The sequence below is a fragment of the Muntiacus reevesi genome, chromosome 2 (assembly GCF_963930625.1).
Source record: "Muntiacus reevesi chromosome 2, mMunRee1.1, whole genome shotgun sequence".
Classification (NCBI taxonomy): domain Eukaryota; kingdom Metazoa; phylum Chordata; class Mammalia; order Artiodactyla; family Cervidae; genus Muntiacus; species Muntiacus reevesi.
The window spans coordinates 106,685,167-106,710,686 of record NC_089250.1 but is presented as its reverse complement, the minus strand read 5'-3'; the positions used below and the strand labels follow the sequence as shown (position 1 = coordinate 106,710,686).

The 25,520-nt window shown below is 50.5% G+C and overlaps 1 protein-coding gene across 1 annotated transcript in view; it reads right to left on the bottom strand.

Moving 5' to 3' along the window:
* Nucleotides 1-272: 272 nt before the first annotated feature.
* SLC29A3 (solute carrier family 29 member 3) overlaps nt 273-25,520 on the bottom strand; it is a 45,708-nt gene continuing 20,460 nt past the window's right edge. Inside the window, exons 3-6 of the mRNA XM_065922524.1 lie at nt 19,963-20,045; nt 12,450-12,676; nt 7,994-8,156; nt 273-3,686 (exon numbers count right to left, since the gene is read on the bottom strand). Coding sequence (XP_065778596.1) covers nt 3,035-3,686; nt 7,994-8,156; nt 12,450-12,676; nt 19,963-20,045 — 1,125 coding nt within the window. The 3' untranslated portion in view covers nt 273-3,034. The remainder of the gene's footprint in view (nt 3,687-7,993; nt 8,157-12,449; nt 12,677-19,962; nt 20,046-25,520) is intronic.

Here is a 25,520-nt window from a genome sequence, read left to right as displayed (position 1 = left end):
AGGAGAAGCCACTGCAGTGAGAAGTTCTGCACCACGACTAGAGAGCAGCCGCATGCTCACCGCAACTAGAGAAAGCCCTGCACGGCAGCAAAGACCTGGCATGGTCAAAAATACATAAAGAATTTTAAAAATATTCTATGATAAACCATGATGGAGAAAAATATTATAAAAATATACATGTACAACTGAATCACTTTGCTGCACAGCAGCCATTAACACAACACTGTAAATCAACTATGACACAGTTGTTTAAAAAAGATGAACATCCTTTATTTAAATTTACCCTCCAGTGGAATAAAATCTTCTTTCAACTGACTTTTGGCCTTCCCTCTACTAGTTGGTGTTCTCTGTTAAAGCATTCCACAGTCTCAGAAGCTGAGGTCCTGCAGTGACCCCTCCACCCCACCCCGTGGCATGTCCAAGCTAATTAGAAGGCCCCAAATCTCCTTGGCAGCACTGGGCTGAAGACAGCAGGATGAGGGTCTTTGTTAATAAAATCCACCCCTGATTCGAGCCTCCTCATGTCCTCATGGGTGCAGGAACTGATCACCCACTAAACAGTCAGTCTTTTGGCTGCCTCTGGCTTTCTTTTTTGAATGAAAGGAGGAAAATGACAATGTCTGGAAATACACAAGGGCATGTGCTAAAAACTGCCACTTGGGATTGAATGAGAGAACTATTAGACAAAGGCAACGTCTCAGGGATCCCTCTCCACCTCTTTCACTGAAAAATTCCCTTCTCTCTAGCAAGTTTTGTTCACACCCAGAACATGTGAGCTAGTTCCACAAGCCTGCTGGGGTCACATGAGACTTGAGACCCAGAGCAGCCAAGCCCCATAAGCGGCTGTTACAGGAACCTGGGGACAAGGGTGCCTGAACTCCATGGTCTGCCCCTCTACTTGGAGATGTGTTTTTATTTTCCTTCCTCCCTTCCTGAGAAGAAACGATCCTTTGCAAAATGCCCACTAAAGTGAGCAACAAAGAAGAGTGGGCAAAAGCCTGAATACTCTTCCGACCAGCCAAGCAGCCGGCCCTTCCTCTAGCAGCGGCGCTGGCGCTGGCACTGATAGAGTCCATCATCTCAGTTCCCACAGCGCTGCACCGACATGGCTGGCCACCCTCCTCCCCCTCTCACTTCACGCTAATCTCAAATCATCTCATTAGCAGAGGAAAGCTACCCCTCTTCAACAGAGCATGCGAGACCCTCACTCCTCTGTTACCTCCAGGTGGTCCCCACCTCCGAGCTCAGAGACTGCCATTTTACCTTCACACAGACATGCTGCCCATTTATAAGATAGCTGAGGTTGAGAGGAGTCACCTGCCAGACAGATGCCCCAAATGATCAACAGCACTGAAGGCAGTGAAAAAAAACCAAGGGGGAGATTTCAGCTTCCTGTTAGGGCAGGGGAGATGGGATAATTTATTTTTAAAATTAAAAAAAAATTTTTTTCTCAAGTATCAGGTTTCAGAAAACCTTTCAAGGGTGTCCTTTTCAATCTCTGGTGAAAGAAAAGGAGTATGCACTAGCCTGAGTCGATGGGGAACATAATCTGCTGCCATTGGGTGGATTACTGGCTGCTTCCTGGTTTAATCAGCTGTCTGCAGGACACCTCAGATCGGGCGCTCTGCAGAGCAGGGGCTCCTTGATTTATGTCTCTCAGGGTTGCCACTTCTTGGGGGCAAGCTCTGTGTTTCCAGGACGATTCTTGAGAAAGAATTCCTGCTTGATCTAGTCTCTTTCTCCGATTCCCACATCAGCCTGCTCCCCCAAGGAACAGCCTTGTGGGAGCCTTCAAGGAACCTGAAAAAGTACAAATTATTACTCATGTCAGGTGATCACAAGCGTGTAGGGGCCTCAGAACATGAGCACTGCCTTTGGAAACAACAGCTTCGAAACACACAACTACTCAGAACAAGCCAGGACAAAGGAACATCTAATTCTGTTGACAAGGCTTCAGAGCTCTACTGATGCTCGTAATAAACCAACTTATGCAAGTGAAGGGGCTGGTGGATCCCTCTGGACATTTGCCCCTCCAATCCACTCTCCATTCTCCACCTGATTCTCAGCTATAGAGGGATGGCAGGGAGGGATACAGCCTGTGGGCTACAACAGGCTGGGCGTGTCTCTCCCTTCATGCCTGGAGTAGAACCACCTTACTACTTTTGGGATATAATGCATAACCCCTTAGGGTTCCTATATCCACTCTTCAAATATTCTTAAATTACTCAATTTGAGTATACTATTTCCTACCAAGACCCTAAAACAGCCATTAAAAAGGCTTTCGTTAAATACCCAGGTATTTATTAGGCCCTTGAACCAATGGCCTTGACATTTTGTAAACATGGACGTAAAACCTGTCCTGACCCAGGCCACAGACCATTTGAAGGATCGCTGTTTGAAATCCAGGACTGACATGTTTGGTCCTGTGTACACAGGGAGGCCCTCTGGAGCCCACGTCCAGGGAATGAAGGGCTCCTGGAAGACCTGTCTTCCAGGGGTTGCGGTCTGGTTAGTGGAACGTGGGGTCTGCACAGGTTTGGGTCTTAGGCCTGAGGACTGGCCATCCCAGGGGGACTTCCCCTGGGTAGGAGGGCTAAGAAGTCTCGCATCTTGCCATCAGCTGGAAGGAGCAAGGATGGGAGAAGGCAAAGTGACTAGAGATGGTCTTGACACTCGCCCTCTAACAACTCAGAGCCAAATACTGGCAACACAGTTCCCAAGAGGGAATAATGACAGGCGGAATGTGCCCACTGGCAAGTAGTTTTCTGACTGTGTAATTGGTAACTGTGTCTTATTCAGGTGTCTTTGGTCCTGAAATGTCTCAGGATGTCTGTTGAAGTGTCTGGAATGTCTGCCTGGCCTGGGAATGGCACTGGTCCCAGGTCCCTGGGAGCAACCAGGCCCGGGTGCATGCGCTCTGCAGAGACCAACTCCAGCCCTTCCTGCTCGCCACCTGGGCCCTTCTGGCACTTCCTGCCCCTCTTGCTGAAGCTCCCAGTCACCACGCAGCACTGAAGTCCGGTCATCGCCCTTCCTAGATGAGGTGCACAAGCAGGGCAGAGCAGGCAGAGCCGAGCACCAGGCCCAGGCACATGTAAAAGGTCATCACCACCCCAGTGGCCTCAGCCAGCTCCCGGGGCACGATCTTGGGCCCGTAGATGAGAGCCAGAGTGCTGAGGTAGCCGTTGCTGAGCCCCAGCAGTGAGGTGAAAAGCACTGGGTACACGTCAGACTGGAAAGCCACCGTGTGCAGGTGGACGCGGGGCTGGTAGTTGCAGAACACGAAGAGGGGGACAAGGCAGGTCCGGAGGAGCACAAGCCCAGGCAGCACCTTGCTTCTGGGCCCTGGCACCTGGATCCAGGCTGTGATCTGCCGGCCACACAGGTCGGCAAAGTTGTACAGGAGGAAGGTGGTGAGGGGGACGAAGAACTTGGTGCTCCACGGCGAGCCCGAGCCCTTGCTGAGGGATTCAATGTTAGTGCAGACGGCGGGGAAGATGAGGCTGCTGATGAAGAAGAGATAAACGATGCAGAAGCCCAGGCCAGTGGTCTTCTTCAGGATGGGGCCAAGGGGTGGCGTCTGGGGGTCGCTGGAGCCTGGGGCCACCGAAGTGGGGTTGGGGGAGTCCTGGGGCAGCTGCTCTTCACCAGAAAACACGGTTGGCCACACAGGTTTCATGTAGTACCTGCAGGGGAGAAGCTGGTGGTCAGAGGGCCGAGAAAGAAGGGTCGCTGGGGGTTTCCAGGGACAAGGTGGTCCAGCATGTAGAGCCCAAGCCCAGGATGCCCTCAGACGACACATGCACCGCGGGGTGGCTGGAGGGAGGCCTGCAGAGGCCCCAAGCTTCCTGCCCTGGTGCTGCCTGAAAGGCTGGGCTCCGGCCCACTGTTCTGTGGTGCTGGTCGTGTCATGAGCAGGGACAAAGGAAGCCAGTACTGACACTGCATGGTGAGCCTGGGCTCTAGTCTTCACTCACTTATTTCTGCTTGGTGTTAGGGCGGGGAGAGGTGGAGCTGAAGTAGTATTTATTTTTCAAGTATAAAATAGCTTAAAATCTTAAATTATAGAAGTCACACATGCTTGATGAAACGAACCCAAATAATACAGAGTGAAGTTTCTTAAGCAAACTTTCTGCAATAGTATAAATGACATAATATATATTATATAATTGCCTAAATAGATGCATAACTATTACACATAAATGCATGCACACTATTGTCTAAAAGACAGTGTCTGTGGCCATCCTTTCACACAGGGACACATAGTTTTGCCTCTACCCTGTGTTGCCATTGAATATTTCACTGTATGTATATACAATTTAACTGCTCCCCTAATGCTGGACATTTAGGTTAGCTCTAGTTTTCTCTACTATAAATAATAGTACAATGAATATCCCTATACATAAATCTTTGTATAGAATTTCAGTAGAGCAGATTTCTAGAAGAATTGTTGGATCACAAGAAATTTTTAAAATTGTTTTAAAATCTTTAAAATTTTGATAGATATTGATAACCTACTCTCCAGATAGGTAGAACCAATTTATCTCTGCTTTGTGCCACCTACCCACCCAAACTAACATAATCTAACCCTTCAATCTCCATGAGAGCACCTGTTTCTTTAGAAAAAACTGACCACAATTTATACTCATTGTGTTGGTTTACTGGTTTATCATCTGTCTCCCTGAAGTGAAGACAGTTCCCTGGGGCAAGGACATGTATGGCTGTTCCCAGCTAAATCTCTAGGCAGAGAATAACCCTTCAAAACAAAACTGTTGAAAGAACTGATAAGCCTATAAAAGTATATTTTCCCCCATATTCTCAACACTGAACATGATCATTTTTTTCAATTTCTTCTAGTCTGACCAGAGTAGAAAAGGCTAAGTTCTCTTTGCACTGCTGCATTGCCTGAGTCACTCAACCTCTCCGGGCCCTGGGTGCCTAAAAGCCAGGAGATACAGGCTGATTGTATTAACATGTGCTGTGCTGCGCTTGGTTGCTCATTTGTGTCCAACTCTTTCTGACCCCATGAACTGTAGGCGGCCAGGCTCTTCTGTCCATGGGGATTTTCCAGGCAAGATTACTGGAGTGGGTTGCCATGCCCTCCTCCAGGGGATCTTCCCAACCCAGGGGTCGAACCCAGGTCTCCCGCATTGCAGGTGGAGACTCTACCATCTCAGTCACCAGGGAAGCCCCAATATGTATTAACATATCTTAAACAGAAGACTTGGGTGAGGCTGGGGAGAACATAAGGTTGGTGATAGTTGGGTTCTGGTTTCAGCCCTACTTCTGCCTCCCTGTGTGACCTTAGGCCAAGTCTGTGACTGAGGCCTCTGGGCCTCAGTTTCCTCCTCTGTAAAATGGAGGGTTCTGTAGCTATAAGCTTCTGAGATCCTTGCCAGCCTTCCTATCTTAAGGGCTGAATATTGTCAATGAGCAAGTCAGTGAGAGGGTTCCTCTCCAGAATCACTTTTCCATGTGATGGTGAGCTGGGCACTTTGGCCTTGAACCCTGTCTTGTTTCCCAATCACTATTTAGGGAAAGGGCTATTCTTACTTCCCCTTCTACTCTGTGTCAAGTCCTTGCCTTAGTTGACTCTGAGGAAGCTCCCCACCAAGTTCCTCTGGTTGAAGCTCTTCCCCATAAGTTCTTCCAGACCTAACTGCCCCCGAGGTGGTCAGCAGACTCCAACACTGTGTGAGGCTCAGTTCCTCCTGAGTGTGATGGGGCAGTGTGGCCCAGCCCCACTGGGTGCAGCAACCTGTAGCAACCTAGGGCTCCTTTCAAGTAAAATTGAGTCTGAGCAGCCCTGGGGCGCTGCTCTAAAGCTCCATCCTCAGATGAGCTTCTGTAAGCCCAAAAGTCTTGACCGAAGTGTTAATCAGCAAAGAAATAGAAGCTTCACAGGCTGGCAGAGTCCTGGGTATGCTGTCTCATGCGCTCAGCTGGAAGGCATTTTGGCGTGCTTAAGTGACTCTGAAAACTAGGGTGACCACCTGTCCTGTTTTGCCCGAGACTGTCCTGGTTTTAGCACTGAAAATCCCTGGTCCTTGGGACCACTTCAGTCCCAAGGCCAACAAAGAAGATTGGCCACTCCAGTGGAAACAGCACATGCGAGGTTCCATGAAACAGGACACAGGAAACAGCAGAAGGAGTTGGGGAGCCTCCTGCCTTCTGTTCACTGACTCAAATAACTTAATCAGCACCAACAAGGTGCCAGGAAGTATTAATGTATGGGGTGCTGGGTGACAGTAAGCCAGCCAGACCCCAGACATCACAGGGACATCATCATGGAATACAACGGGGTAATTTTTTTATGACAACCCTGAAGGGTCAGAGAGGGGAGGGGAAGACTCATGGATTTGAAGTCACCTATGGTACATGGTGTCATCACTCCATCCCTTTTATCCTGAGGCCACTGGGCCAGCTGAAGTTGTAACAATCCTCTAACTGAGGGGAGCAACCTGTCTCTGGCAGAGTTGGGGTTCTGATGAAGGCAGGTGAGTCTCACAGGGACAGGAGGAATGAGTGGGGAGGAAGGACCTTGCAGTCACAAGCCAGGGATGCAGCATGAAGCAGTGGAAAAAACGCAGCCCAGAAATAGCTCCGTGTTCCAATCCCTGCCTACAACTCACCAGCTGAACAACCTGGGGATGTTGGTTAATTCTCTAAAGCCTCAGTTCCTCATTGGTAACATGGGAAAACATGATAACAACTGCACTAGGTGGTCATGTAGCCTGAGTGAAAAAAATGAATTGCTTAGCTCAGCGCCCCAACACCAAATAGGTTCCTGTGGATCCGGCAGAGCCAGGACCTGCATGTTCCCCAGCTCTGCTGGCTTGTGTGCCATGGGACCAGAGGCCAATCACCTGGCCTTCTCTGTTTCCATCTCATCATCTGTGAAATGGGGAAAATAACTCCTGCCATTCCTATATCAAATACGACAATGGATGTGAAAATGCATTGAAAAGAATAAAAAGCAAGAAAATGTCATGGGTTGTTTTTTTAAAGAGAAGTATGAAGCAAGAAAGAAAAAGAAGGAAGGAGAGAGAGAAAGCAAGAGAGACTAAAGCAAGAAAAGTGGTCCTGCAGAGCAGAGAAGGGCCTCAAGAGACAGGGGCTAAAGACACAGTTTTGGAGTTGGGCTAAAGACACAGTTTTGGAGTTGGGCCAAATCCTGATTCTGCTGCCAAAGGGCTGCAGGACTCAGGCAGGTAATTTAACCTCTTTGAGCCTGGTTTTCTCATGTGAGAGTGGGAATAACTGCGGTAACTCACAGCCCTGCCCCAAGGAGGAGTAGATATATGAGCTTCAAATGCGAGGCCCCAGCAGGCTGGGCTGAGTGCAGAGAGGAACAACGGAAGGGCTCAGCCCAAGGAGCTACTGTTGGTTATCAGCATTCCTCAGGTCCCACTTCTGCTGCCTGCCCTCTAATAGAAAACACGCAGACTCCAGCTACTTGGGGTTGTGATGTAAAGCTGACTTCTTACGTCCAAGGGCCCAGCCAATTTACTGAGCAACTACTGTGAGCCTGGGTCAGCCTGAGGCATGGGATACAACAATGAACAAAACCCACATGATTTCTGCCCTCAGCGGGATCACACTTCAACAGGGAGATGTGCAGTAAACCAGGAAACAAACACGAGCTCCAGCTAGAGGAGAGAAGAGTGCAGGCATACAGGATAAAGGTAGAAGGATGCCACACAGTATCATATGCTATTGCTTATTATGTGGAATCTAAGAAAAGGCGGCCAATGGACTTATCTACACAACTGAAATAGAGTTGCATATGCAGAAAATCACAGTTACTGAGGGGTAAGGTGAGGCGAAGGATAAACTGTGAGACTGACAATACAGACTACCATATATAAAACAGATAACCAATAAAGACCTACTGTACAGCACAGGGAACTCTACTCAATACTCTGTAATGGCTTACAAGGAGGCGAATCTAGAAGAGACTGACACGCTGCCAGAGAGCATGTGTGGGCCTCACCTGGCATAGTCCAGCCGCGGCAGCAGCAGGTAGAGCCCGATGCAGAGCGCCAGGAAGATGTCCGCCGTCAGGAAGAAGGCCAGGGTGCTGTCCGTCACGTCACTGGCCACTGCCAGGTCCACCAGTGAGGCCACGGCGCTGAGGGTGCCCCCCATGGCTCCTCCTGCAGAGAGCGCGGGACATCACGGGGAAGGTCAGGGTGGGCGCATCCTCCCTGCCTCTCAGGCCTGCCCGCTCTCTGCTCCGGCTTAATGTTCTCCCTGGTGAGAGAGATGCTTAAGTTCTCATAGTACCCCGAGGCCTTGGCAGACAAGGACGGCCCTGCAGCCATGAGCTTTCTGACTCTATGGAGGTGTCTCTAGCCCAGCTCCTTCGATGGGCGTGAAGAGGCTGCTGCCCGAGGAGGCAAATGGCCTCCAAGGTCTCACCTGCTTCCTGGTTTCAGCTCTGACCCTCGACCCTCCTTCTCTCTTTACTGTCCTTCTGATGGGGTCAGAAACTTTAGATTCTGGGGTGGGACGTGTCAGAGAGCTCCTCTCCTGCCCTGGGCCCAACCACCCATGAATCACCCTGGGGAAAAAGCTCTGGCCTGTCCGAGCACAGGTTCCCTGATGCCTTGAGTGAGGCTGGCCAACTGGGAGGCCTTAAGGGTTGGAAGCCAGCCAGGAGCCCACAGAGCTCACGCTGTGCCCTACAGTAGCTGTGTACCATACACGTATGAACACACATGCATACTCACCCACACATACACTGTCACATGCACACATAGACTCACAAACACACCCTATCACAAGCTATCTCAAACACGCACTCACACCCTGTTACACACACTCACATATACTTCCACACGAAGCTATCACATACTCACATGTGTGCAACCGCCCCATCGCCTGGAATGCTCTGTGCTGCCAAGGGCTTTGGCAGGTGGCCCAGGTGACCACGTGGCACCACACGTCCTGGGCCACGTCACAGAGGAGGCGGCACACCCTAGCCCAGGGGACCCATGGGTCCAGGAGTCAAACAGATGTACATGGGACACATGACTCCACCACTTACTCGCTGTGACCTGGGGGCTCACATGGCTTCTTGGGACAGAGTCTGCTTGTCTGTAAAGTGAGAACAATGACACCCGCCTTGCATAGCTGCTTTAAGAGCTGAATGAGATGACGTTTAGAAAGGGCCCAGCACAAAGCAGGCTTTCTACAAATGCCAGCCCCTTCTTTGCCACAATCACAGTCACTTCTGGGAGGCGGGGCATGCACCTTGTTTCCCTGTTGGGCCATCACAGCCGTGGGTGGCCACGAGTCAGAGCTTATACATGGTCACTTGAGAGCAGTCATTACTCCTCTCTGCCCGTTTATTTGCCAGGAAGAAGGGGCTCATACTTATTCTACTCCTCCCTTGAGACTATAGTGGGATGGAATCAATGAATGGGAAAAAAACACTGAACACATGGACATGTTCAACAGGATTAACAGTCAGGGCCTGTGAATACACGATTGCCTGGCTGCGTGGTGGATTTGCTGGCCTTAGGGGATCACGACACTGATTCTCAAGGAGGCAAGAAGGCCACTGACTGCAAAAGGCCAACTGGTGCAAGCGGGCACCAGCTGCGTTGTCGTTACTCGGCAGGTCTGACCAGATACCACCTTTCTGCCCACTGCTGCGTGGAGCCGTGGTGGGAAAGTGATGGTCAGCCCCTCATCCACCATGATGGCCATCCTCACTGCCTCACCCACACCACAGCCCACCACCTCTGTGGCTCTGCAGGGAAGACCCCATGACCCTTTTCTCCCCAACCTTCTCTGTGATCTCTACTAGCCTGCATGGGGTCAGAGGTTGGAACCTGAAGGAAGGGCAAAGAAATGAAAGTTAGCATAGTGATTAAGAGCACAGACTCTAAAAACATCTCAGTCCAATCTTGGCTCGACCACTTCGAGCTGTGTGACCTTCAGCAAATCACTTAACCTCTCTATGCCTCCATTTTCTCATCTGTAAAATGGGAATGTTAAAACTCACCTCTTAGGGCAGTTACAAAGATTGAAAAGATCATTGCATGTAAAGTAGGACAGTGTCTGGTGCTGAGATATGCCATATAAATCCTCTCTGATCCCCAAATAGGTGTTTGGCTATTTCTGTCCTTCCTACATCAAAGCAGCAACAATAGGGTAAACCTTTTGCCAAGAGGGTGCCAACTTCTGAGAAGCTGTAATCCCCACCTGGGTGTTTTGTAAGAACCGGAGTTAAACTTGGTAAGACATTCCCTGGCTGCCCCGAGGAAGAGATTTTAACATCACTGCCTATTGATTTTCCCCTCTCTCTTCCCAACTTGTAAAGAATTTACAATATTATCATCAACAACAAACCAGGCCTCCGGGAGCTCATCCTTCTTGACTCCCCACTTTTATCTCATCAGTTATGGAAATACATGCAAATGAGGAGCTTAAAAAAACACCAGTACAAAACAAATGAATTGTTCCTCAGATGCCAACACACAGTGAATTCACAGTTGGACTCCTCTGGACAGAAGACAAGGGGGCTGGAGAGTGGTGCTGGGGCCCCTGGGAGAGCCAGACACCCCAAATCCCGGGTGAAGGGTGTGCACTGGGGGCTGCACACAGTGAAGACAAGGCTCAGGGCCCAGGGTAATGAACGCCCAAGTGCGAGCACCAGGTTACTCCAGTTTTTCAAAAATGGACTTCCCGCAAAATGCACAGGGGAGTCTCCTTCTCTGGAAGATCTGCAGGTGGTTAGATGAACCTGAAAGGCCTCTTGCCATCATATTGGTGTGTTTGGTCACTGGTTCCTGGAGAGGTAGCCAGCAAGACTGTTACATTGAAAAATACATCCTCTAGCAGGATGGAGGGAGATGAGGGGACAACAAACCAGGGTGAAAAAAAGAAAAAAAGAAACCAGGGTGACATAAGGGATTAAATCCGAAGTTCAGCGATCACTTCCCTCAGCCTAGGCAGGCCCTGCTTGAAGCACTACAAGGGGTGTACTGATTGTACTCAGGAAACTTAGCAATGGGTCCATTTTTATTTTATTTTAGGCCCAAGAACATCTCTGAGGATATAGCCAGAAGCCCAATCTTATATCAAAAATGGCAAACATATCTGAGCTCACGTTTGATCTCTGATCTGTTGACAGTAAGTGTCTCCAGTGCTATGTTGAGAAGGATTTAGAAGTTTAGGAGAAAAGATACAGATCAATCAGTGATGTCTGGCCCTGGTGTGGGAATGGGGTGGAGTCATACATTTGTCGAGGTATTTGTCATCACATAACTACTCAGCATTATCAATTAATGGGTACAGACAGGATTCTTTGCAAAATTCTTCTCAAACGTTTACAGCACTCCTTCACACAAGACAGACATGCAGGGACACTGAACAGAGCAGCTGAGCCCCTAGTCTTGCTTTAAGGGATGGTGGTCTCCTGGAAAAGCACTGATTCTGACCCAGCTCCTTTTTATCTTGTCAAGACATTTGGGTGAGAGAACAAAACTACTAAGCTCTAGGCAACAGGCTCAGGTTAGCATCAACATTCAGTTAAAGGAGTTGGCCCAAATCACATTGGCACCCCCCCAGAAAATGCCAAAGTTCAGGGAAACAGAGGAGTTTATTACTAGGCTCCCGGGAGGCCGAGTCTCATTCATCCTTGAATCCTTGGTGCACTGTAAGTTTTCTACAAAATTAGAGAGGAAGAAAAGACAAATTGAAGGGAGGAAAGGAAAGAAAAACAGGGAAAGGATAAGGGAAAGAAAAAGAAACAAAAAGGAAAGGGGGAGAGGAGGGAAGGAAAGAAAGGAACGCTGGTTCAGGAAACCCACTGGGCAGGCAGACTATAATTTTCCAAAAGTAGCAGCAACTATGTCTCCCCTCACAACTGTCCTTCTACAGTATAACTTTCACACTCATCCATTGAGGTGTGAGGGTCTGTGTTTTCTCCCCTTGAATCCAGGTAGGCTTACGGCTATAGTGGAAGTGCCCTTAAATGTCTTTATGGCTAAGTCATAAAAGGACATAGTGTTTCTGCCTGGGCCTCTTGGGATGCCTGCACTTGCAACCCAGATGCCACGCCCTGGGGAAGCTCAAGTGGCCATGGGTACGTCCATGTGGAGAGGAACCCTGGCCCCAGCCCCAACCCCACCTGAGCTTCCAGCTAACAGCCAGCATCAACATGCCAGCCAGGTGAGTGTGCCACCTTGAGAGTGGATCCTCCAGCCCCAGGCAAGCTATCCTGGCCGAGGCCACATGGCTGCCCCCTGCCAAAGAAATGATTCTTATTGTTCTAAGTCACGGAGCTTGGGGGTGCTTTGTTCTGTAACAACAGATCATGGAAACACACCTAACACTCATTTCTTTTTCTGGAAGGGATACCACATGCTCACCTCTGGCTCCTTCAAATGATCCCCAGGTAGACCAACCTGGTCAGCTGTCTGGACCCTAGTTCTCACCTGATATCAGAGCCTGGGAATTCCTCATGGGGAAGGAGCCAGTCATGCCGAAGACGCTGCTATTGAAGATGGTGGAGGTGCCGCTGAGGATCACCATGCAGACAATGGTGATGGTGAAGAAGCTGTGGGTCCAGGAGGAGGTGTCCACCTTCACCAGCACGGTCATCACCATGAAGATAGCCAGCATGACCGTCAGTGAGGCTAGCACGCGGACATGGATCGGAACCCTGAGGCAAGGATACCGGAAGTGGTTAGAGACACCCCGCCCCCAGGCCTCCCAAGCTGGGTGGGGGTTAGTGACCATTCTTAAGGAAAGCAGGTGTGCTCAGTGGCTGAGACCGTGCACTCTGCACTCAGGAGGCCTGGGTCTGAATCCTGCCTTCCCGGCTCACAGGCTGTGTGGCCTTGGATAAGTGACTCTATCACACTGGATTCAGCCTCTGCATCTGTAAAACAGTAAGAAGATCAATCTACCTGTAGGCACAGTGAAGGTCTCTGGAGAGGAGTACATAGAGAAGGGAGGCAGTGTCAGTTCAGGGCACATGCTCTTGGTTGCTGCTTCTTTTCATCTTGCTGTGATTCTCAAGGACAGGAGATGAGAGCTCTCGAGGCACAACCCCTACTCCTCCCACTGGCTTTGTCTAGTATTTAAACAGAACCACCATTCACTGGCTTCCTTCCCCCAAAACTTAGCAGCGGCAGAGGGAGGAGGGAGAAGGGAAGAGAATCATCGCTGTCATCATCATCACGGCAGACACTGAGATAGTACTTCATTCGTGCCAGGTACTCTTCTAAGTGTTTTCTAAATGCTAATGTGTTGAATTCTTACACCAGTTTACAAAATAGGTATTCTTACCTATTCCACAGACACAGATAAGGAAACTAAGGTCAGAGAGGCTAAGCAACTTGCTCAAGGTCACTCAGCTTGAACCCAGGAGGTCTGCTCCCGGTCAGTGCTCTCAGAATGCCACTTTACTGCCTCCCTTGACATGAAGGAACTATGGGTGGTCCAGAACAGGTGGTGAGGACAGAAAGAGGCTCCTGTGGTGGTCTCAGCTATCATGGGAAGCAGCTGAGGCCAAGCAAGAGCCAGCTCCCACTAACTCTATTTCTGCATCTAAGCTGTACACTCCTCCCAGCCCCCAAACTGCCCAGACACCACCCTGCGGGGAGAAGCAGGGAAGCTGGGATCTCTGAGAAACTGCATTTTTATTCCAGGGAGAGAACATCATCTGAAGAGGCTGTTTAAATCATCAGATTACACTAAGCTTTAAACCAGATTGGATGTTTAGTTAATTTTCCCGCTAACCAGTTGGGAGGGGGCTGAGTGAAAACCCAGATTAGTTATACACAAATTTCTTTTGGATAAAAATAAGAAAGACACGAAAGGTAGGAAAGATCTGTACATATGTAAATAGGTGTGAAATGATGAGCATAAAAAGCAAGAAAGGGTTTTTTCAAAGTGCTTTTATGGCCCCAAGGCTAATCTGAGCTTCCTTCCGATCCTTGATCTTCAGCTGAAGGGAGACCAGGTGCTGCCTCCATTGGGTCAGGGACAGAAGGAAGCCTGAGGAAGTGAAGGGAGAGTTCAAGGTTGTGGTGTCAGGAGCTGGGATGAGACCCAGGTGTGCTGAGCCCCAGCCCCTGGCTCTCTGCTGAGACGCATCCACTCTGGTGTGTTCATTCCACACACAGGCCAACCACAGTGTGTCCAACCCTGGGCTGAATGCCCGGGACACAGGGCAGATGAGGGACGGGCACTTTGTTCCAGCATAAAGTGTTCCATCGGCAGGGCCATGGGGCTTCCTGGGCACTTCTGAGGGGCACAGGACCCACCCTGGGCTTCTCACAGGCTTTTTGGAGGTGATCCCTAAGCTTGAGTGTAAGGTATGTCTGAATGGGAGTGCACGTATCTTGTGAGGCAGAGTGTGGAACATTCAGGGAATTGAAGTGAACTCTGACTGCAGGTGACACTGGGAGCAGAGGATGCCGAATAGACACAGGGACCCCTCCATAGAGGGCCTTGTCCCATGGATAAGTGCCAAGACCTGATCTCAGGGTAGAGCAGAGAGTGGACGTGCAGGCTTTGTCTGCCAGCATCCCTCCCACCAGAAGCACTCCTTCCATGCCAAGTTGTCCTGCAGAGGTGGCCACTCATGGTGTCTACACCAACCCATCTACAAATGAGTGCACACAGGCCAGTCTGGGGTGATCAGTGTTCCATACTTCCAGCCACTGGATTGGGTTAGGTGTTAGCATGTGATCAAGGCAGGGCCAGTCAATGAACCCTGGGATTCAAAGGTGGAGAGAAACTGACTGTCTGCCAAGACTGTGTTGGGGGCTGCTGGTCACTATCTGGCCAGCTGCGTGGAGAGAGGCCCCATTTGAGATGAAGCCAAGCAGACACACACAGAGTCCAAGGTTGATGGATGAGGACATCGGTACTCTCCTAGATCCAGCAATGGAGGCAGGCCTGACTTTAATTTTCCAGGGAAAGAGTGAGAAAATCCTTTTTGTGTCTCTTCCGTTTGTCACCAAGAGTACCAACTGGGACTCTTTGTGACCCAATGGACTGCAGCACGCCAGGCTTCCCTGTCCATCACCAACTCTCTGAGCTTGTTCAAACTCATGTCCATTGAGTCGGTAATGCCATCCAACCATCTCATCCTCTGTCGTCCCCTTCTCCTCCTGCCTTCAATATTTCCCACATCAGGGCCTTTTCCAGTGAATTAGTTCTTCGCATCAGGTGGCATCTGAAACTTTGCATCAGAGTTTTAGCTTCAGCATCAGTCCTTCCAATGAATATTCAGGACTGATTCCTTTTAGAATGGACTGGTTTGATCTTGCTGACCACGGGACTCTCAAGAGTCTTCTCCAAAACCACAGTTCAAAAGCATCAATTCTTTGGTGCTCAGCTTTCTTTATAGTCTAACTCTCACATCCATACATGACCACTGGAAAAACCATAGCTTTGACTAGACGGACCTTTGTTGGCAAAGTAATGTCTCTGCTTTTTAATATGCTGTCTAGGTTTTTAACACCTCCCAAGAGCTGCCTTCAACCACTGATGGGAAAGTGGGTGGATAAATCCCCTGCCCCCACTCCTCCCGCCTCGAGTGTGTGCTCCACACTGGCTGCCAGCATTCTGGGGCCGGTCAAGCTCGGTCACCCGCCGTGGGAGCTGGCTTGACAAGGCATCCTTTACTGGCTGCCACGCCTTCCTGGTCTCCCCCTTCTCCTACCAAGGTCTCCCAAATGAACTACCTGCACTTGAATCCTTGTTCTAAGGTTTGTTTCTGAGAAACTCCTTAGACACATCTTCCTAGCATCTGCAGAGCCCTCGACCTGGGCTGGAGTTGGTGGGCAATCAGGTGAGCACCTGGACTCCAGGGGGCCCAGAACGTCCATTTTAAATGCACACTAGGTACCCTGAAGACTGGGAGTCAGGTCTTACTCCTGATGCTCGGGGTGATGCTACACATGCAGCCCCTGTCACACGATGACCCCCACCTTATCCCAGCAGCGGGAGCTTCCCTGCACACTCAAAGATAAGAGCCACAGGGGCACAGAGCCTGAGTCCCAAGACGGGAGCCCTGCCAACTCTGCCACCAGTTCACAGTGTGACCCCAGGCAAACATTCAACCTCATGGGGCCTCAGTCTCCTCATCCTGAAAAAGAAGAGGTGGGACAAGATAGCATTCGTGTCTCTTCCAGTTTTCTTCTAAATCTGAAAAAATTCAAGTGGAGAGAGATACTGAAGACAAAAGCCCAAAAGTTTAGCAGTTCCTTGGGGCAAGAAGCAGGCACAGCAGAAGCAGGAAGCCCCATAGGAACAGGACCCTGCCTTGTTCTCACCGGTGGGGCTGGCACAGGGCCTGGCAGGCACTTGTAAACACCTGCTGGACCCACAGATTGACCAGCAAGGAGCCTAGCAGTGCACGCTGGGCCTCAAGCTCCCTTTCAGTCCCTGCTTCTTGACACCCTCAGTGTGGCAGGGAGACAGCTGGAAACATCAGTAGCGACCTCAGCCAGCCTTGGGAATGGCCTTGGCCTCTCACCACCTCCTCATAGGAGCAACACAGAAAAAGTCCACCCCAGGAATGCTGCGGGCATCTCGGAAACTTTCTCGTGTCTTTACAACAAGGTAGATAATTGCTTGAACAGGACAGTGGCTTTGGAGACAGCTGGGGGACTTCTTACCCAGGTACCTCCGGGGCGGGGGGGGGGGGGGGGGGTAGGGGGCAGGGGCGGGGGTGGTAGTGCAGAGTGGGAGGTGAGGAGGTAAACACTAAGTGCATAACAAAAGCAACGCAGCTCCCAACTCTCCCGTATGCATCCTGCCCCTCACCTGCACAGGTCTCCTCCTTCTAATTACCAGCTGCAAGACCCATTCTCAGCAGGAACATTCCTGCAGGGGCTCCAAGCCCTCAGGGATCTTGCCCAGGGCTGTTTTCAATGCCAGTAAAGCTTTATGAAATGTGCCCTGTGCAAGCCCACCCCACATCCACAAACAGGGGCATGCTGCCTTACTCTCTGCTCCTTCCACCTGGATGGTGGCCCAGGGGCCGGGGACACCATGGGGGTGTGAAGGAACGTCTAGACAAGTGCAGCCGGGGGTTGGTGGCTCTGCTCTGGGACAGGGGATGTCTGAGGTGAGAGCTCCAGTCCCAGGACTGTGTGGCAGGCCACACTGATGTGACATTCTTGGAGAGGATCACCAGCTGTACCCAGGTTGCCAGCACCACCCCCTCCCTTGCTCGTGAGGGCCTAGGACCCCAGGGGACTGATTTCTTCATAAGTCTCCAAAATGTAAATCCTCCTCATAAGTATTTATGATGCTACAGATTTTACATAATAAAACACTTGGCGATTATGGATGAGCCAGTTAGAGAAAGCCAGGGTTCTCCAGGAGGGAAGAAAAGGGGACATTTCAATCTCACACATTAAATAAAAAACAGCTTAGCTCCAAACCATCTTCCCACAGTCCAGAAACAGACAGAGGCTGGAGTGTTCCCCACAGTGCTGTCACCCACTCCTGCAGCCGGGAAAGGGCCAGGGTAGGCCCTGGGGTGGACGGGATGCTTCTGGAGGATGCCCTGTAATGCTGAGCTCCCAGAACCAGCTCCCAGCCATCCTCAGGAGGGCAGCTACCTGGACCACCCACATCCCCACTGCAGACAGATTCAGACCTTCTTCACCACTTCTTTCCCTCCAGCATCTCGAAGCCAGGGCAGAAATGGGCTCTCACTTACACGGTCTGAGATGTGTCTCTGGGTGCAGGGAGGGGGCGGGCAAAGCTAGAGAGCTAGGAGACAGGAGGCCCAGAGGTTCCAAGTTCAGATGTGGGGGAAGGGTCCCAGCTCCAGTCCTGCCTCTACCTCTTAATGGTTGCATGACCTTGGGCAGGTAACCTCTGTCAGCCTGTTTACCCATCAATAAAACAGGGGAATAAGTCTGCTGCTCTAGGTCACTGCCTGGATTAAAGGAGAGAATGATGCCAAGGACTGAATGCTCAGACTGCTAACTGTGAGGATTAGAGATGATCTGCCATGGGTCCTGAGGCTGAACCTGCCCTGCCACTGCTGACCCCAGGCCCTGGCTGGCTGCTGCCTGCTGGGCCTCATGACCTCAGAGGGGGCAGTGCTGGGTAAGATGTCAGCTCAGGCTACCCCTTCCTGGCCCTGTGGGCCTGGGCACACATTTCCTGACTTCCACTTTGCACAGAGGATCATGAGAGGGGTCTGGAAAGGGGAGAGGGCAGTGAGAGGTCAAGGGACTACCCACCGCCATAGCTCAGTCACCTCTTCCTCATCCACACCCTTCCTTTCCTCGTGTCTTCTCTTCTGAGTCACTGCCAGGAACCCAGCTCTCCCCTTAGGGTCCCCGCTCAGCCCTATTCCTAGCTCCATTCCCCACCTCCTCCTTGGGACGGTCCCTGGAGGCTATGCTATCCCTGCTGGGACACTGATAGCCCTGTGTGCTGGGCAGGTGCAAGGAGGCAGGTGTGTGTGTGGCGGGGGTGGCGGGGGGGGGGGCGGGTGCAGCTGGCATTCAGCCCCTAGGTTGCCTGAGACCATCCTCCCTCTCACTTGTCCAGCCTGCACTTTGGTTTTAAGAGGCGTGCAAATTCATTGACATTCCTTCCATTGAAAGATGGAGTCTACGTCCCCTTGAAACTGAGTGAGCTTGGCGACTGCCTTGGCAGAAAGGACAGTATGTCACTGCAGAGAACAGGGTACCAAAACCAAGCAGCTTCTGCCTTGCTCTCTAGGAGCAGCTGCTCTTCAGTTACAGTATGAAAAGCCCTACTACCTGAGGCCAACCTACAAGAGACCAAGGGGAGGGACAGAGAAAGAGCTGTCCTGCATGAGAGATGGCCAGCCAGAGCTGCCAGCTGAGCCTGTGGACTCCCAGGACCACGAGAGACACCGATTACTGTCAGTGTTTTTAGCCTCTCTGTTTGGGGATCATTTTTATGCAACAATACATCATTGGAATAACCTCATAACATGTTTGGAAAGAGTGGTCTGTTCAGGCTTAGCACACCTGAGGCACCTATGCTGCCCTCTCTCTTCATGGACTCAGAACAGACATCACTAATCAGTCACAGCACACTCCCTGAGGCCAAACCTGCTTTAGAATCCTGTTAGAGCAGAGATCCAAGGAGTCACCACAAACTGAGCAGAGTTGGGTAAAACAAGTTTGTCACCAGGGACCGAAGGTTTCAGTAGGCTGTGCCCGAGAGATGCCCAGGTTTCTGAAGCATAACATAGCCACCGTTAACAGACAATGATAGCTTAGGAGAAATGGGGGCAAAGTCACTCAGGCGGTTATCCCTGTAAACCTAGATGGAGAAGGGATGGCACCAGTCACACAGTGGGTTTGAAGGGTTGTCTCCTAAACCATTCTTTCTTCCACAGTGCATCCCGCCCTTCACCAATGCAGTGTCAGAAGTCACCCAGTAATGCCCTTGTGAGTGCTTGACTCATGAGCTGCTGTTACCAGCTTGGCACTGAGCACAGGTGACCCTTTTCCATATAGTAAGAGCCGGGGTGGTGAGGTGACAGGCTAACTTCCAGCTCTGATTTTTTTTTTTTTTGGCCACTCCATGAGGCATGTAGGATCTCAGCTCTCCAGACCAGGGATGGAACCTGTGCCCCCTGCTGTGGAACCGTGGAGTCCCCACGACTGGACTGCCAGGGAAGTCCCCAGGCTCCTAACTTCCTGCTGCTCTCAGAAAGGCTGGGAAGGCCAGCCCCCACAAGCCTTGCTCCCGGGCCCCCCCACCATCCACAGTGTCCCTGCTGCCCAGGCAGCTGACCCCACTGCCCCAGCACTGGGCATTCTGCGGCAGGGCCCCAGGTAACCGATCTGACTCTCAGTCTTTGTGGAGGAGTCTGAACGGCTTGCCTCCGACTTTGGTGGCCACAGTTCAGGCAGCTGTGGACCAAGGGAGAGTGGATAAGCTGGAGGAGAAGGTCGGGGGCCTGCGAGAGGGAGGGAAGTGGCCTACCTGTTGACAAGCAGGAAGTTCAGCGCGAGGCACAGCACGGAAGGCACAGTGGAGGCGACGGCCAGGTAGCTCTCAAAGTAGTGCTGCAAGCAGAGAAGACAGGGGGTCGCTGAGGTCACTTGGGATGCAGGGGAGGGCCCTACTGAGAGCAGGGTTGGGGATCCTCCTGGTGGTGCTTCTCCCCATAATCTTCAGACACCTAAGAGTGATGGCTAAGTCCACCCTGAGACGCCATGGTCTCTTCCATCTCTAACCTAAGACCACGCACTCGGTCACGTGACACCAGCGTGAGCTGTGCTAAGTGCTGGGGACATGAGGAAGGGTAGGACATCCCCGCCCTAATGTTCCGCAGCAGCCCATGCTCTCACCCATCCCACCTGTTCTCATACTCCATGGATGAGGTGATGAAGACAGGACTCGATGTATGTTTACAAAAAAAACAATAAACAATTCTCTCCTGTCAGTCATCTTTGCCCCTTGTCAAATTTTGCAGTTATCCAAGTGGGTTAGTTATGACTCATTCACGGTCTCATGTTCTTGCAACCAAGTGAGTACTCTTAGCAATACACGGGGCCCTGATTCCTGCAGAGAAACTCTGTTCTGACTGTGGATTTGCTTCTTCAACAGAGCTGTAACCCAAGATCAGAGTCATTTTGGGAAGTGGCTTCTAAACTGGCCAGGATGAGCAAAAGGGGCATTTTCCTGGAAGGAGCTCAACAGTAGTACAGACAAAGAGTGCATGAGACCACAGACAGGATGAAGAATTTCTGAGTATGATGTGCTGGAACTTACAACTGAAGAAGCTAAGTAGCAACTGTATGCATTTTTCGAAACTCAGTGGACTGTCCACTCATTAGGGTGGCTTTAACTGAGTATACCTTATCCTTCAATATACCCGTTGAACAAAAAACCAAAACATGGAATGGGATGATATATCTTGGCTTTGGTGCTTGTATATCAAATCGTGAACCCCAGATCAGTAATGATGACGGGTTCTATCAACTACAAATTGGCACTTGCCATCTACCTCTATAAGAATCAAATCATGTGCTACTGCAGCTGCTGATTTTCAACACCCCCTGAAAAGAGTTCAGGGTGGAGAGCAAAAATGAGGAACTCTGTGCTCAAGGGACTGGCAGGACAGGTTTTATGAGCCCAATTCTTGTATGTCCTCATATGTAGAAAAGCACTAAAATCCTTCACGGTGATGACTGCTCCTTGTGATTAGCAGAAATCTACAAAAAATATGTTGATTGCATGTACTCTCCCTTTTGGGCTTCCCTGGTGGCTCAGAGGTTAAAGCGTCTGCCTGCAATGCAGGAGACCTGGGTTTGATCCCTGGGTTGGGAAGATCCCCTGGAGAAGGAAATGGCAACCCACTCCAGTATTCTTGCCTGGAGAGTCCCATGGACAGAGGAGCCTGGTAGGCTACAGTCCACCGGGTCGCAAAGAGTCGGACATGACTGAGCGACTACACTCACTCTCCCTTTACCAAAATCACACGTGTACTGACCTTCCCCCCTGCCTCTTTGGAACAGTTCCTCAGAGCTATCTGAGGTGCTGTCTCCTGAACTATAGTCCTCATTTTGCCCCCAAATAAAATTCAACTTGCAACTCTCATGCTGTGCATTTTTTAGGCTGACAGTTCTAAACCATGAAAACAGCTTACATGAATGAAGCATACTGTGTGCTTTATACAAGTGATATTCTTTACCCGAAAAAATTAAAAAGCTGTGAGTATTCTGGAAAGCTTACAACATTGAACTTAACTGGGGAAATACTTTGAGAACAAATGTGACAAGTGCAAAGAACAATGTGTGCAAAAATCTTGCCAATGCACAAAGAGCCTCAGTAATAGGGATCTCTACAGAATTTAAGACACGCTTCTTCCGTTAAGAACAGGGTGTCCCATGGAGAGTGTAAGATTGAGTGTGAGGTTTCTTTAATGTCTCAAAACACCATAGGAAGAGCTGTCAGAATTCTGTGGGTTTTTTTGTTATTGCTGTCATTGTCAAATCTGTGGTAGGGGCAATGCATTTCAAGGAAGTTTCAGGTAGCGGAGTGGGACGAGGGGCCTGAGACCTGGAGAGAACAGGAAAGAGTAAGGGTCTGGGGAGGAGATCCCAGAGGAGGTAGGATTTGTGTCAGATCTTAAAACGGAGGGGGAGCTCTTTCCTTTCTGGGAGATTCTGGTTGCAATGTGGAGACCAAGAAAGAAAGATGTCATAATGGGCTCCTTGTAGTCTGAAGCACAGACCGTTTCCATGGTCCCTTTTTAAGCCTGCAGAGTGCTTTGTGGTCTTTGAAATCTGCACCCTGAATATAAGGTGGTGGTGGCTTTGCAATTAAAATGATAATCACAGCTAGTGCGGTCCATCAACCATGAGCCTCAGAAATAACCTTCCTCCTTTGAGGAGCTACCTCATTGTTCCTGCCCTGATGGGCTCAGTAGAGCCTGGACTGGTTTGAGGCACTCAGTCAATTACGTCTTGACACAGTGGCTGGGTGTACGTGAGGCCAGTCAGGCGCTGGGCGGGCAGAAGCAATGGAAAAAGGCTCCAAGGAAAAGATGGCTGCAGGTTGGGACCAGGATGGCCCCAAATCTGAGCTCCAGATGACAGCTTTCTGTCAGCGGCTGTTCATTCTGTGACAAGTCTATGAATGACCATCACGTGGGATGCAGAAGCTCTGTCTGTTTTTTCAAGCAGGCTCAGGTTCCCTGAACATTTTAGGAATAGGGATTTTCTAGGTTATTGTTCTGGCTTATTGATATTTAAGCAGAAAAAGTTCCTTTTAGTGTTGGAAAGTTTTTAAAATACTGACAAGTGGATAAGGCTAGGACTCCCTTTCTGTTGATTGAGCCCATTTCTTTGCCTTACAAACAGCATGTGGGCAGGGGTGGAGAGTAGGCAATGAGGCAGGGGAAGAATGGACTTGACCATGTGCCATCTTTCTACTGGATCAGATCGGGAAGCTGTGGTTGGTGATATAAGTGGACTCAGCACATCCCAAAGAGCTTTGTTTTTTTCTTTTTTTCCACACTTAATTCCTGATATAAACATGTGGTGGTTTTTACTTAATTATTTGTTGCTTTTGCCTCTGAATAGAGTTCTAATAAAATGAGGTGTGGTGGTCAGGTTCTTAGGATGTCCCCGATGATCTCAGCCTCCTGTGTTCATGCCCTTGAATCTTCCCCTCTTCTGAGTGTGGCTAGGACCTGCCTGGACTTGCTTCTAACCAAGAGGACATGCCAAAGGTGAAGGGTATACATGAGTATGTGGATGGGATTATGTCACACAAGATGGTGGCACCCACCTTGCTGGACTCTTTTATTCCTCCTGTGATGGCTTGGAGGAAGCCGGTGGCCAGGCTGAGGAATCCCATGTGGCAAAGACTGCAGGTGACCCCTAGTTGCTGACAGTAGTTTCTGACCAACACCCAGCAAGAAACTGAAGCTCTCAATCCAGCGACTGCAAGGAACTGAGTTCTGCTAACAACCCAAGTAAGCTGGAACTGATCCTTCTCCAGTTGAGTCTCCAGTAAGACTGCAGCCCTGTTAGTCTAAGACTAGCCCAGTTAGTCTAAGACTAACCCCTTACTGCAGCCATGTGAGACCCTGAGGAGGACTGGATAGGTTACGCCCAGACCCCTGGTCTACAGATACTATGAGATAACAAACATGTGCTGTTGTAAGCCACTAAGTTTGTAGTATTTTGTTCCATAGCAATAGATTCCTAATTAGTCAGGGTGTGAGATAGCCAAGTTCCTAGTAACTGGGGTTTTTCTGAATGCATGAGCCTTCCTAGAACAATTTAAATTCAGTTCCTGATGAAAGCAGAGACAGCTGACCATGATTTCATTCAACTTCTTGCCAGACATGAGGACCGATGTGCCCACTCATGAAGGGAACAAAGGTTATGCTGGCTGACCACATTAGTCCCCAAGCCTTTCCTCTCCAAATCCTTTGCCGAAATTAGGATCATTTTTGCAAGCAGCATGCACTGATTTCAAGAAACTGGACTTGGCTTATGCGCCACCCCAGGTCTGCTCATCTTACCTGCCCCTCAGGCCATTTGCCTTTCTGTTTGGTCCCACATAGTCATGAAGCCACAGCCACTGCTGCCACCAGCAGGGGAGCCAGCTGCCAGGGAGAGACCCCAGCACCTGTGCACTGCCCAGGCTGCCCCTGCAGAGGCTCTTGCTCCCTGGGTGGCTGTGGGAGGGGCCGGGGGACCCTCTCAGGAGGGTGGAGGAAGCCACACCCACAAGGTAGGTTTCAACCAATGAGAGGCGGGAGACGGGAAGGAGACTAGAGACACTGCTTGCCTTTCCTCCTCCGGTCTAACATCTGCTCTGAAATGTGGTGGCTCCACGTGGCTCCTCAGGAGACACCCCACGTGCCTGAGCAAGCAGCTGGGTTTTAGTCGCAAAGCTGTGGTCAGTGCAGTGATATCCACAGCCTGTATCTGCTCCCCTCCATCCCTGCCTCACTTCCCTTTTCCTCACTCTTACTTCCCTAGGACAGCACTCCCCAACAGAGTACAGTACATAAGATGCTGCCTCAGGCTCCTTTCTAAGAAACAGCCAACAGCGAAGGCCGGATGTTCAATTCTCGACTCTACACACTGCAGACTCGCAGCTGGTGCTCCCTTCCTGGTTCGTCTCATTTGTTCCCAAGGCCTGTTGAGGTTACCTTCTTCCATTTTACTCAAGGAAATGTGAAGACAGCTGAATACTGGTTCAAACACACTGCAGTCAGAATGGTAACAGCATTGCCCCCTCCAAAGCAATCTGAAATCTCCATTCTATAGGGTGATTTTTGAGTAATGCAATGCTTGGAGATAATTCGTGTCATATAGTTCACCTCCACTTGGGACCGATTCCTGAGAGCTCCCTCAAAAGGCTCTGTTGTTATTTGCCCCACCAGGCGCCTGGCAACAAGGTTGCAGCCTCCACCTCCAGAGATGAGCCCAAAGGCCCCAAGGACTCTGGCGACAGAGGAGTGGGGCAAGGAGAAGACCACCCCTCCAGGGCCATGGCACTGGGCCCCCTCCTATGGCAGAGGCGGCTGTGCGCTGCACAACCCCAGGGGGCCACAGTCATGTGGGCGGTGATATGAACGGAGCTCCTCAGAGCTGTGCAATGTGGCAGCCCTGTTTACACAGCTCATAGAAAACCAGGGAGTCAGTTTGCGACTGATGTAATTGCCGGTGGGAGACCCAGAGGATGGTAACCCCACAGCCCCAAGCCCGCTGAGTGACCAGTTCCATCTGGATCAGCATCCCTTCATGTTCTACCCACTCCCTGGTTCACTGAAGATGCAGAAAGCCCCTGTGTACCCAACACTAGGCTGGTGGTTTGGCATATAAAATAGAAGAGATAGGGTGGCTGATGCCCTTAGGAAGCGCGTAGTTGGGTGCAATCCCACAGCTGTAAAAACAATAGATCCAAGGGGTGGGAAGGGAAGGAGGGAGTTTAGGGGGACTTCCCATAGGAGGTCATCTTGGACTGCAGCCTGAGAGACGGGGGGAAGTTTGCCAGACAGATATGGGAAGGGG